This window comes from Dermacentor andersoni, chromosome 5 (genome assembly GCF_023375885.2).
Source record: "Dermacentor andersoni chromosome 5, qqDerAnde1_hic_scaffold, whole genome shotgun sequence".
In the NCBI taxonomy this organism is placed as follows: Eukaryota; Metazoa; Arthropoda; class Arachnida; order Ixodida; family Ixodidae; genus Dermacentor; species Dermacentor andersoni.
Window position 1 is genome coordinate 148,487,217 of NC_092818.1, and position 14,113 is coordinate 148,501,329.

A 14,113-nucleotide genomic window follows, 5' to 3' on the forward strand; every position below is an offset into this window, starting at 1 on the left:
GCTAAAGATCGTCAAAGTAAATGGCACCCGCCCAGACCTTTTATTTATGCAATGCGTTACCAGGATTCGAAGCGTTCACGTTTCCTCCAGCGCGGAGTTACAACCTTTTCCTCTCTGGGCTCCGGATCCCACGGCAAACAGCGTTCCCTCGGAACGAAATCGGCTCAAAGATCTCCCAACAGTTGCAACTCACTTGTCGATGTGGTCAACTGCCTCAGCGAACCAGGCGCTAGTCGTGGCGCATCCGACAGCGAGCAGCAGAGAGCACATCCTTCGGCCGAGAGCCACGGACGCCGAGATCATATCAGCCGCCGCGCCGGAGCACTTGCCGTGTGCGCGCGCGACCGAGTCGAGGGGGGCACTACTTTCCCGTTGGGGCGCCGCGCGCGGGCGCCTCGTCCAACCCGTGGCTCCGACTACGCGCCCCAAACACCGGCTGTCCCCGCTCTTCCCCCATCCACGCGGAGAGAGCACGCGTGCCGTGTGGGAGGGTAACGGAGGAAACGCGCGCGAAAAAGGGGAAGTGGGGGAAGAAGGGTGAAAAGCAACCGGCTGTGGGCGACTCAAGCGCCGCTCTGATGCGCCGGCTATTCACTAAGCAGCAGCCTCTCTTAGGTTGTAGCGCAAATGCAGCCTCTTCCCTCTCGCTCTTCTTGCGTCTTCAAGGTGTTCGTTAAATTTCCTGTTGAAAGCTTTTTTTTTTTTTTTACAAGAATTCTTCAGTATGGTCGTAATTTCGATATTAACGAAGGAAAAATCGCGGGAACCTGCCAAGTTGAAATCAGTCTCGGCAAATGGCAAACGCTACACCTGCCCGTGCGTGCTGATTCCGTCTTAATTGGAATCTCCAAAGCTCCAGTAAAACGAAGGCACAAACGCTTTCTTTTTAGGTGGAAATCAAATCGGGCGAATAGGTGCACAAAACACTTAAGCTGTTTAAGGGCTTGCTTTTCATCGCAGTCTTGTCTTCTGCTTCATATACCTGGAAATAAATGCTAAAGTGAGAGACACGTTCCCGGAATAGTTCCGTCGCGTTAATTTTGTGCGTATCACGGCCGCTGCGATTCTCGTAGAAAAATTGCCGCTAAAAGTATGCCCTGGCGCAATATAAACGGCTGTTGCTGCGTAGGGAGATATGGGAAAGAAAACTGAAAATGAGAGGAAATAACAAACATAATAAAGGCAAGGTTTGTTCCAGTTAGGCGGATCTCTAACGTCGAATTTTCTCTCGTTCGTTACGTTTACCTCTTTTGTGTCGTTTTTATCATTATAACATCACAACTGCCAGCACAGCTTTACCCCTTCACGGGATGAGCATCGCAATCTGCAGATCAATAAACGAGAAAACTGGGGCGAGCTTCTACGCGGAGAAAAACTGAAGTGGACAGCTGCCACTACAATTACGGTCTAGGAGAATGCGTAATTGTTATATATTACCCAAAATGTTACTTTCGGACACCGCCTTAACACCTATAACCACGACAATCCACTGTTATGTAAGCACGGCCGTCTATTATGTATAGCTGTTGCGTTAGCAACTATTTTTAGTCCGCTGGCCTTTGTTTCGTGAAAGACTTGCAAAAGGCTTAAAGCACTGTTTTCGTGAGCTTATATTGTTTGTTTTTTTGTAGTCATCGCACTCTCGAACCTATAAATTCTAATTATTGGCGCGCATAGTCCTTAGACAGGTTTTCTTGCGGCCACAATCTTAGTTAATGTAACAAAAGTATCATAACAAAGTTGAATTGCTAAACTGGGGCGCTGCAATCCTCTGTGTTGATATCAAAAAAATTATGTGCACCACCTGAAGAACAACAACTTTTTCTTACACAGAAAGGAAAAGTGAAACTAGCGGAGCAGTTTTCTCCTACAATGTTGCAGGAAATCATGGTTTCGTCGCTCTTTAGTGATCCATAGTCAGTTTGATTGCATCTCACTTTAGCAAATAATTCGCTCTGGTCCAAGTTCTTCCCACCATGCTGTTGTTAGCTTACTAGAATAGGTGGTCGACGTCTTCCATGCGTCAGTGACCACGGGCGTCCATTACAGGAATCCCAAATGCTGCATAGAAGTTTACAAAGACATAAATGTAGCAGCGCCCTGATTGAATTCCAACTTTGGTTGCCAAGTGTGGAAGCCCAGAGGTTAAGCTCTCAGCCATTCTGCAGATGATACAGAAGGAATAAAAAGTCAAGGAGCCTTAGGTATTCCGACGTGCATGAATGCGAAAGCATTGCAACGTCTTCCCGATAACGACATGTTTTACGAAGCGTAATGATATTGTTTTTACGTTACCCTGTATCATTTCTCGCATCACGTGCCTCAGCCTCGTTGGCGTACTTGGGTGGGCGTCGAAAGGAACCGGAAGCAGCTACTGACTGAGAAGCCGGAAGCAGAAGTTTTGACCATCGGAGCACACGACAGAACTCACTAAAATCACCGCACCGACTGGCTGCGCCGCTACGTGCGGCACTCCAAATGGACCGCCCACCGGCACGGTCATTCTCTGTGACCACGTGATGTTTTTGTACCGTCTCCGTCGAAGGTTCATCCATCGGAGCGCAGGACAGAACTCACTGGAATCACCGCACCGACTGGCCGTGGGCCAGTGCTGTCATCGCCTTTGTAGAGGAAGGGACAGTATGGGAACGCTGACATGATGAGCGGCATCGGAGCCAGCTGTGGAAGAAGACGACGACGAACGCGCGAGCAGTGGAATGAGCCCGTCTCTGTGACCACGTGTATTTTCATGCGATCTCACCTCACGTCGCCAGGTTTTCCCCTTCATAAACCATGTAATGCTTTCGCATTAACATACTGGGCCTGAAGAGTGGAGTCACGTTGCTAGCTGCTATAATTGGCTGACGAAATGCTCTGCAACTTACGTACAAAGCAGCGCCGAGGTGGGAGAACTTAACGAAACCACAGTTGAAATGCAAAGTGAAAGAGGAGGAAGAAAGAGCCGTGTCTCTCCAGATCACCACTGGGCAGAGCCACCTACGCAATGAATGCAGTGCCTTTCACGTTGACATGATATTGCACCGCGCGCATCTGCGAATGTTTATTGCAACCGATATAGCGTGAAACTGTGCTAACTTGTCGCACATAATACTTCACTTCTAGCAATGCTACACCAGAAAACAATAATGCACCTGGAGACGTATACGATTGGCTGGTGCCAGGCATTTCAGCTGTCGTACGAAGTAGCACCAACCTGAACGAATAAAAAGAAAGTCAGCATTAAGAAGCAGAAGGAAGGAGGCCAAAGAGAAGGCTGAAGAAGCTGCATGTCTCCACTCTTCCACCAGCACGCGGGCGCTGCCTCCGCAAACGAAGACAACGCGAACTATAGTCGACATTGAAGAAAGATTTCTGTATCTAGGAACGCAGATTGCTTGCTTAGTGGAACCGATACCGGATGAAGGAATGCAACCCTTTTTTGGCTGTAATATTGCGCTAGCTATCGCTTCATTGATTCGCATTATGCGCGAAACTGCACTTATTGGATACATACGCGGAATAAGAATTAGGAATGCTCATTTTATGCGTACGCATTGAAAGATTGCTTTATCCTATAAATGGTAAAGACTGCGTGTGAAAAAGCAGGAAACACTGTCTATCTGTAAATTATTTACATACGATGACGTATTAGTACTACATGCAAAGCTTCGAGTGATAAATCTGTTTGATGTTCTTGTCTACTAGCGGCCAGTATTTACAGTAAATATTCTTGAAAATAAGCAATTGCAGTCTTAGGTTGCGAATTAGATTCAGTGTTATTGATTTGTTTGTTACGTGTTCATTTTCACCTTTTGAAGTGAACCTCGGCGAAATTCGTATCGCTTCCTGTAGCTTTTTGTTAACAGTGCTGCTCATCACCAGTCGCCGTGTACGTATGCGGGTTTGTTAATTTGTACTCCTACTGTGACAAGAAATGTGACATGAATGTTATTTCTTTTTAAATTGCTGCTTATTAAATGCATCAACGGGCCTGTAGGCTACTGAAGCAAAAACTAGCCATGTGCTGGTTGCGTTATCCTTGTGACAAGAAACTCTCGCGACGAGTTGATTGTGGCGAGGAACATAATTCTAAAGAACCAAGCTGTACCACGCCTCACGCGACTGATTTCCAGGCGAGAAGTGTTAGTTTTGCGTAATTGCGCTCGTACAGGTTTTCGGCGCAAACTCTCTGAACGAGTGCTGACGGAAAATTGATTAGAAAATGTAGCGTTGGCGCAGCGTGCAATTTGGAAAAGTACCGGCAAAGCCTTCGTGATGATTGGTTGCTCTTATTCAGTTCTTGTTGTTATCACATTTGTTTTTTTTTTTTTCATCTCCGGAATGAAAAATAAGGATAAAGATTTGTCATAGTCTTTCCTACCACGCACGAACAAGTAATACAAGTAGACCGCAAAACCATTTATTTCGTTACAATACCATAGGCCAGAAAAACCAGAATATAGCTGGCGATATTTTTTTTTTAAAGAAGCAGGATAAAGTCACCGCTCTTCTTATATAATGATATGAGCAGAACATGAGTCGACCACTAGCAATGTACTGCGTGCATGTTGGCGAACGCATAGCGGAAATCGTATCCAAATGCGATTATTAGTACTTGTTTTTTGCGCTTGAGTTTTCTTGTGGACGCTGTTCCGATCAACTTCGTGTGTTTGTTTAGTTGTTTTTATCCTTTTTGTCTAGTGAGCGAGGAATAGAGGAACGCAGAAAGTCTTCAGCAGGAAAAAGTAGAGGAACGTAGAGAGTCTTCAGGTGCGTTGAAGATAAATGTTTGCCGAAGCACACGGCAACAAAGCATCAGTCTGGCCTTCCTGAAAAAAAGCGTGCGATATTGGGGGACAGAAAAAGGAAAACTACCGGCATGCAACCCACATAAAACGTCCCTTCGAGGGTGTCGTGCGATGCGTTCACAGCTTGAGGAGGCCCTTGTGGACTTCGTGCTGGATGTTCATGGCGGCTTGCTACCGGTGACATTGATGTCAATTCGCTGCCAATGCGACACTGCTGTAAGCATCAACGCATTTCTGCTATTTCTTTTTCCCCTAATGCCCTTCTTCCTTTCTTTCTTTCTTTCTTTCTTTCTTTCTTTCTTTCTCTCTTTCTTTCTTTTACTTTTACTTGGAGGTAAGGGGTCAACCTATATTAATACTCCATCCATACACCAGTTTATACGGTAATTCCAGAGAGAGGCGACATACTGCGAACGAAAATAGCGACTACCCTCCCCTGTAGCATTACGTTTAGAATTTCACGATGCATATGATTTCTTAGGAACGCCTCCGTGCGTAAAAATTGCCGTTACGGAGGGAGTCACTATAGTAACGTCGACAACATAACGATGGCGACTATGAGAAAAAAAAAGTTTGGCGAAGCGCAATAAAATCACAAGTGGAACAGGAACAGGTGTTTACGTTACAGCGCCCCTATACCAGAAATGCTGCTCAGAGTAAGAAAGCAAGAAGGGAAAAAAAGCTGCGGATCCTAGCGAGTCGGAAGCTGCGTGCAGCAAAGCTTAGTGTGAGTCTATAAACCGTCGAAAGACAAGGTTTGGTTTTTCTTGTTCATTTTTCAGTGTTCATGTTGTTGCGCCAATGTCTGGTACGCTCTGCCTCACGTTTTGTTTCGAGTGAGTCCGGCCTCACGCCGATCAGCGTCCTGCGCTAACCGTCTGGTACGGTGGACTGCGCGTTTTGCTGCGAGTCTTTCTTTCACTCGCACGGCAACAGCAGTGCTGCAGCCGTGATGATGATGATGATGATGATGATGACGACGACGATATGGTGGTGATGATGATGATTTATTTGTACCCCCTTTGAAGCAGAGTGGTGATGAATAGTAACCTAGCCTGCTCGATTTATACCTCTCCCACACAAGCACGAAAGAACTCTTTTACGTAAGCGGCCTTTTACCAAGCTGAAATACCTTTTAACGAAGAGATATTGCGCTGCAGACACATGGCACCGACGACCTCTTTTTAGTGTTTCCTTCTCGACGCTCCATACGGAATGCGTGGCGCTAGAGTTCCTAACAAAATCGACCAAAATAAACTCGCGTAATTCGACAGGTGAAGTGAGAACTTATTGTATTACACGTTTTTCAAATGAGAAGAAAGGGTGTTAACCGAGGGGCCCGACTTTTATTAGTCATATCATAAGAAGCCAACAAACACTGACACCAAACCAAGGACAACATAGGGGAAATTACTTGTGCTTAATAAATGAAATAACCAACGATAAAAAAATGGAAATGAAAGTGGATGAAAAAACAACTTGCCGCAGGTGGGAACCGAACCCACAACCTTCGCATTTCGCGTGCGATGCTCTATCATTTGAGCTACCGCGGCGCCGTTTCCCCATCCACTTTCTTTCCATAGTTGTGGGTTCGGTTCCCACCTGCGGCAAGTTGTTTTTTCATCCACTTTCATTTCCATTAATTTATCGTTTCGTTATTCATTTATTCAGTACAAGTAATTTCCCCTATGTTGTCCTTGGTGTCAGTGTTTGTTGGCTTCTTATGATATGACTAATAAATGTCGGGCCCCTCGGTTAACCCCCTTTCTTCACGTTTACTACATAACGAGGGTCTCGATTCCGGCAACATTGATGCCTTCAGGTAGCATGTGTGGGTTTATTGACCAGTTGCCTTCCCCAAAAAAAGATCACGTTCTCGTGACGCCTGCGGCAAAAAGGACGTTCCACGGCCGCTGCCAAGGTCTGTGAGTGGGGCCGCTGGGTAACACTCCCAGGGTTCTACTAGGACACGTAAATACCCAAGAAAGTGGATGGCGAAACGGCGCCGCGGTAGCTCAATTAGTGGAGCATCGCACGCGAGATGCGAAGGTTGTGCACGGGTTCGGTTCCCACCTGCAGCAAGTTGTTTTTTCATCCGCTTTCATTTCCATTAATTTATCGTTTCGTTATTTCATTTATTAAGCACAAGTAATTTCCCCTATGTTGTCCTTGGTGTCAGTTTTTGTTGGCTTTTATGATACGTTTTTCAAATGAATTTCACAACGCCAGATTGAAAGAAACTTTGTATCGTCCATGGGGCGCGCGTCTGTAAGCGTTATCAAGTGACATCTCCGACCCATTCGGACTGTTTACCAAAGTACAGAAGAAAATGGGCATTACTGGGTTTACTGCACCTATCGCGAGAACAAACTTTATTAAGAAGAATGGTCCGGCAGTTCTGTTGTGGTGGCCTCAGGTGACGGCTCGAAGTCGTTGAACTTGGGCGCAAATTTTTTTTTTATGATGAACCTAGGCGACACAAAAATACCCATTTGCTTATTTTCTTTAAGATATGATAACTGCTGCCGCCCGCTGGTTTCGAGGCTACTCCTTTTCGGCCGTAAAAGTGATTGACGAACTTCGCTTCCAGAAAAAAAGCCGCTTTTGAAAAGTGATCGCTCCCTCTCGTGTGTCTGCGGGCGAAACTTTTTGTTTCGGTAGAAATAATTTTGCTCAAATGATTTTCGCGCGCCCGTGTGACAGGGGTATTAGTCAAGTATATTGTGCATGTTTTCTGTGCTAACAATTTTGCACACGTCCCCGTAATCTTTCCTTTCTCCGCCATAATTCCCCATCTACCTATGCCTCTAACGGATCCGATCGTATCAATTTTTTTCCTACTTTCTTTCTACCAATACTCTTAAGTCTCTTGCCAATCTTGACTGCTGACCGGTTGATGCTTTTGCCCACTCTAGATCCAAGTGCTTATGAAAGGTTGCGTTACCTACGAGTCTCATTGGGTGAATAGCTTCGCATTATATTAGGACGCGCTTAGTGGTCTCCGGATTTTCGCGGCCGCATACACATTTCTCCTCTTGTTGCGAATGTTTTTGTCCTTAGGCAACCACCTCGAGCCTCAAATAGCAAGGCACTGCCCTTTGTGTTATCGCGCAGAATGTCCCTTCTAATTGCTTTCTACCCGTTACTGTAGATCTCCGTGATCATTTTGTTGCCATTCTTTGCATCCAATTCAATATCTTTGTTTCTCTCAGTTTCCTTCTGGTGACTCCTGGTTGCCTATTTTCACTTTCAATTACCCTATATTTGGTTGCCAACCTTCCTGACCTCTTCACCCATTCTGTGTCAACGCTTTTCAAGTACATTTGCTTGCACGTTAGCACCCCATTTATTTTGGCTCATGTTCCCGAATCTTTCTTCAAAACTAATTTTGCTCTGCGCTTCTCTGATTTAAAAAGAAACCCAACCCATGTCACTCCGCAATGTCTAATTTGTGGTTTTATACCGTTGGACTCCGAAAGCCAGTGAGCCTTCAGATCTTTGGTTAACTTCCTACCCCGACAATATATCCAAATTGAAGCACAGAATGGAATTTGTTAACGTCAGCGCTGGCACCATTACTCATTTCCAGATTCAACGCACCACCTCATATTTCATATATTATTGTGGCGCAGAAAAGTTCTATGTTTCATTATTCTTGCATTCCGCTCACCCTTTCTTTTCAGACTATATTGGTGGGTGCTTGAGTAAGTCATTCCTTCAATTATGTATATACCGAAGTATTTATATTGCTTCACTGTGGATATGACTTACCAGCGTAATTAGTCTTTTCATCATTAAAGATCATAATTCCCGATTTCTCTGTGTTAAACTTAAGGCCTAGATTTGTCGCTGCGTTGCCCCAGATATTCTCAAGTGCGTGTAAATATCATACATCTTCCGCCAGTAGCCCTATATCGTCCGCATGCATCAGTCTGGTGAAATAGTATTGGACCCTTTGTCCATTACGCACGTGGGATAAATCAAACCCTACTTCACTAATTTCCAGGGGTCTTTCGATGCCTTTAACACAAAGTGTCAGCAGCAATGAGACAGAGGACAGCTTTGCTGCGTTCCGTGGAATTTCCAACACTTACCTAGATTTACGGCCCTCTCATACAGTGTGTACACGGTTGTATATATATATATATATATATATATATAATATCAGCAGCTCCACGAAATTGTTATCTATGCCTTCGTGCTCGAGAACATTTCATAACAATTACCTGTCTGCGTTGTGGTATGCTTTTTTAATATCTAGAAATGCTATCCATAATGTGGCCGATGACCGTGGCCGATGACACGGGTACAATGTATTCATCCTGTCGACTTGTGTGGTGCGAGCAGGAGATTGCGGAGAAACATGTTTGCCCAAACACTGACTTTATTCTTCGTCTGCCTCTTCTTCCAGGCTCTGTCTTTCTCCCCTCCGTTGCATACACACACACACATTATATATATATATATATATATATATATATATATATATATATATATATATATATATATATATATATATATATATATATATAATATCAGCAGCTCCACGAAATTGTTATCTATGCCTTCGTGCTCGAGAACATTTCATAACAACTACCTGTCTGCGTTGTGGTATGCTTTTTCAATATCTAGAAATGCTACCCATAAAGATCAATTCTGAGCTACCAAAATGTCTATGCGCAGAGTTAGTACAAACATATTATGCTCTAAACGTCTACCTGGTCTGAACCAATTTGGTAGTTTTTCCAGTACGTCATTCTTTTGCAGCCACTTTGGCAGTTCTGCTTTTATGGCTTGTATTTCCATTCCATATATATCGCCAACGTTAACGTAACTGGCCTGTACGAGCTCCTCTTATCCTTATCTCCTTTGCCTTTGTAGACAATATCCATCTTGAATTCCGGCCATCCAAACGGGATTTTTTTCGCTCTAATCACTTGAGCTATGTCATTAGTCAGCAGTGCCTTACTCCTTGGACCGAGGCTTTTGATTAAATGTGTTTGGATTTCATAGAGCCCTGTGACCGAGTTACGAAGAATATTTTCGTCTGTTGTTATCTTGCGAAAGCGTTCTCCATTTTGATCTCTCAGGCTTCTCTGTTGCTGCTGGATCTGTTTGAACGATGGTTTCTTTTGCGCCGAAGTTATCCCTAGTAAGCTGTCAGATGCACCGCATCGAATCGTCTCCTGTGAAGATGTTACCGAGCCCTTATAGCCGTTTGGGAATGTTTAGTTGGAGCTCCGAGGGCTCTTACATAGCTCCAGAGTCTTACTGGTGCGCCTTTGTCCCTTTTGCAAATATAGTGCACCCAACGTTCACTTGTGCATTTCGTTTTCTCTTGCACGAGATCATTCGCAATGTTTTTCTTTTCTCTGTGTTTGTTACATCTAAGGTGCACCTACATTTTGTGTAAACCCAATTTCTTAGTTTCTCTATGATCCCTAGACCCCTGCTTACGCTCTTCTATAGCTTTCTGTATTTCCTTGTTCTACCATTTACGTGGTTTTTTTTATTTCCAATCCGGCAATATTTTTTGCCGTGTCTGTCTTATCTCCTGTTGCGTAACCTCAACCTCTTGCTTATATTCCCAATGCGAAACACTTCCGTTTTCTTCTTTGTTTTTTGCAATCTTGCTTATTTGCTTTTCATTCATTCCTAAAAATTCTAATGTTATTAGTTCGTGTTTTGCGTTATTTTCTGTCACAAGTATTAAGGTTAAACATTTACGACCGCTACCCAGGTTATCTTTTCCATGTTCATTAATCATTTGGTCTAGGCAGTTCGGCCTAGACATTCGTAGACCGTTTCTGAGAATACGGCGTTGTCGATACATGACTGCCTGTTTCCTATTACGTTACCTGTCTATGACACTTATTCTCCCAGTTAACTAATGTGAGGTTCTGTTCATTGCACAGATAGAGCATTAGAAAAGCGTTGTAATCCGTAAAACTGTCTGAATCCTCCATGCGTGCATTCATATGTACAGCTAAAACCACCTGGTCCGATTTTTTGAACTCGTCAATGTCGCTTCTAATGCAATCAATCAATTCTTTATTTTTATCTCTGCTATCACTGTATATCCATAAGTAAGCTACACCAAGCCACGTCTTTTTGCCTTCCCACGTGCCACTAATCCATAAGTGTTCCTTAAATATCTTTTACCCTTTCCCACTTCATACCTCGCCTAATTAGCACGTCTACGCCTCCGTCCTTCCTTGACCCAGTCATTCTGTTGCACCCCCCTCATGCAAAACTGTCAATAACAGGCGCCTGCTCAAAATCCCGTAGATGCGTTTCGTTCAAGCCGTACACACTAATAGCTTCGTCACTCATCTGTGTTTCAATTTCCAGTCATTTTCGTGCTAGCGTGCCTATGTAACAAATTTTACCGTCTCTATACTTACCCTCTGTGCGTATTTTCTTAATCTTTTGATGTATAATTGTGCTCCCTGCTGGTGTGTTGCTACATTCAGGGCTTAATCTTCCTTCCTGATTGCGTAGGGCGCGCCTAAAAAGCTACTCCCCGTGCCGTGAACCGACGCACAACCGGCGATGCCACATCATCGCTAAAATGTACCCCGCCACCCACAAATGAGCCTTCGTGGCCTGCTCGGTGCACTTCTCAGTTGATGTCAGTGACCGTAAAATTTATTATCTTACGTAGCGGCCAAATTTTTCTGTTTAATGCAAGCAATGCCTTTTCAATTGCATACCCCTCGCTTTCAATTTTCGGCACCGTGCACACTGCGATTTACACTTTCTTTGAAATATTCCGCAGATCTGTAAGCTCTTCGGCTATTTGCTTCGCGGTTTCTGCCCCCCGTCCTTGCTGTATGTCAATCACACCGCCCATTATCACCACTAGGTGGCTCTCCTCCACAGTGCCCCGTAGCATATACAGGAACACTAGTGCCCCGCATTTGTTCATTGGCTTTCGCTGTCACTTCCCTAATCAGTTTTCCTGAAAGCCGTGCTAGTCCGGACTCGCTCGCTTGCACCGACCTTCTCTAATATAATCGGTGCTGCTTTACGCATGTTTGAATCCCCAACAAAGATAACTTGACATTTTGTTTCCTCCTCGCCGCCGAAAGCTTTACCCGAGTCTACGATGCCTTGCCCTCCTGTCTTATTGTCACCCATCTTTGTTCGAAGCCATCGTCGGAGGGTTCCTTGCTGCTCAGTGAATAAATGCGGGTGTCCTCGCTGTCAGAAAAGCCATGAGGGCAAATGCACTTTTTGAAGCTGCCAATGCTGACGTCGCTAAATGTGGCGACGTCAGCCGTAAGTCGATGAGACATAACACCGGGACCTCTTAATCCTCGAATACGTTGAATGAGACCGCAATGTAGGCCTGTGACCAAGACCATCCTTTTCGTTCCTGCTGTGCCCGACGGGATCATGAAACGCCTCAGCAGGCAAATTGTGTCAGTGCTGCTGGAGGGATTGGTGCCGAATGGAATTACTTACATAAAGAATACGTAAGAACTTCCTGACGATTAATGGGACTCATGCGGCCGCGCTGAATACCCTGCGCAACGTCACCGACCTGGATGGAGTGAAGGTCCGTTCTCACGTCCCACTGGGCTCTGACGTCGTGATAGGTATCATATGCTATATAGGTGCCACCATTCAGAACTCCAACTTAGATGTTTTTGTTTAACCAGCCAGTGAAGCTGCAGTCAACGCGAGTGTAACCAGCCTGGGTAACTCGCGTTGCTTGAATGTAGTACTCAAAGGAGACTCTCTACCTTCAAATGTAAAGGTGGGACACTTCAGATATCTTATACGACCTTTCGTATCGAAGCCACTGCAATGCCTCAACTGGATGAAGCAAGGTCACGTGAGAAGCGTATGCAAGAATACAGCAGTGTCTTCTGTCTGCGCTCAGGGAGACAGTGGCCCTGCATCCACTCCGCGGATGCAGGGCCACTATTCTTAAATGTTCAAATTGTCATGGGTCCCATAAAACTTCATCAAAGGAGCGCCCAAACATAAAGAAGCAGCTGGCTGTCTTAAAACAAATCGCGAGAGACAATTCGTCTCATAGGGAGGCTGCCAAAACCATCAGGAAGCGGCGATATCGTCGCTGATGTTCGTTAAAGTCGGTGCCTCTATCGCGTCCGTCAAATGCCCTGCTACTCCACCCCTCTTTATGCCGAGACCGGTCGCTGCTGATGGGAACCAGAATGCTGAAAAAAGCAAGGCTGCGGCTCACGCAACTTGGCCAAGGTTGTCAAAGCTACAGCCACACGCAAATTAACAGTGGAGGAGTGCAGCTTTTTGGGTTCGTTGGTTTGTTTCATCAATTGAAATCATAGCGCTGACTTCATAATTGAAATCATAACTGAAATTCTAACTGAAAATAGACGCCGAGGAGACGATGCGGCAGAGCTGAACATTTATCAGGGCGTTTTCTCTTACTATTGGCTAAGGAAGTAGCAAGAAACTGTTGAGAAAATGTGTGTATGAAGCGAAACCACACTTTCGCATTCATGTTAAACGCAGCATATGGTTACAATGCAAAAAGCTTTGTTGCGCCAGTCCACGCACCATGGATTATGTATCAGCCGGTAGCTTGGTAGACGCTGAGCAAGCGACGCAGACCAGACGAACACGTCTTGAGAGGCTTTCGCCGTTCCTATTTTCTAAGGAGTTCTTCAGCTTCCACACAACTGCAAGGAGCTACCTAAATAGATGTAAGTACCGTTTGTTGTTTTGCGTAATTCCGTAGACAACGCTGTTCCTATCTAACATGTCTATAGCGGTAATATAAATGTCTATCCATATGCCTAATTTGACAGAATTAAAAGCCTACAGGACCTGCGGGTTGGGAGGCGACAGGGACATCTACTCGCGGTAAAGCCCCATAATCTATATGGCCCAGCGCTGGACGTCGTCCTGCAGGACAAGCTCGGAGCTGCCTAGGGCAGCCCTACACAGCTCCACACTCTTAAGGCGGGGGTGGAAGGGGTTGATCGGGGCACTCTAGATGCATGTGGTTGTAGTTAGCATAAGGGGCTGCGCAATGATAACAGCCGGGACCGAGAAATTGATCGAGGTATAATTTTTTCAGAAGTGATGGAGGTGGATGGATGGATGGTGTGTGCCATAGGATTTCTAATCCCCACGAGTGAGGACGAATTAAAGGTTGTAAAGTGCGTCGGAATGATTCGTAGTGTTAGCAGATGTCCTGGTATGTGATGAGCACATCACGAGAGGCGCCGGTCTCAGCCTGCCCTTGTGTTGTCTGTGTCCATTTCCTGAAACCTCCGGCACAAGCATGGGCTGATTCGTTGCCTGGCAGG

The 14,113-nt window shown here is 45.2% G+C and overlaps 2 protein-coding genes across 4 annotated transcripts in view; one reads left to right on the top strand and one right to left on the bottom strand.

Moving 5' to 3' along the window:
* LOC126531387 (glycine receptor subunit alphaZ1-like) overlaps nucleotides 1-1,000 on the bottom strand; it is a 243,160-nt gene extending 242,160 nt beyond the window's left edge. For all 3 annotated transcript variants that reach the window (XM_050178895.3, XM_055071135.2, XM_055071134.2), the window contains exon 1: nucleotides 194-1,000. In XM_050178895.3, coding sequence (XP_050034852.1) covers nucleotides 194-303 — 110 coding nt within the window. In that variant the 5' untranslated portion in view covers nucleotides 304-1,000. The remainder of the gene's footprint in view (nucleotides 1-193) is intronic.
* Nucleotides 1-14,113, top strand: part of LOC126531390 (cell adhesion molecule 4-like) — a 545,870-nt gene that overhangs the window by 360,721 nt on the left and 171,036 nt on the right. The window lies entirely within an intron of this gene.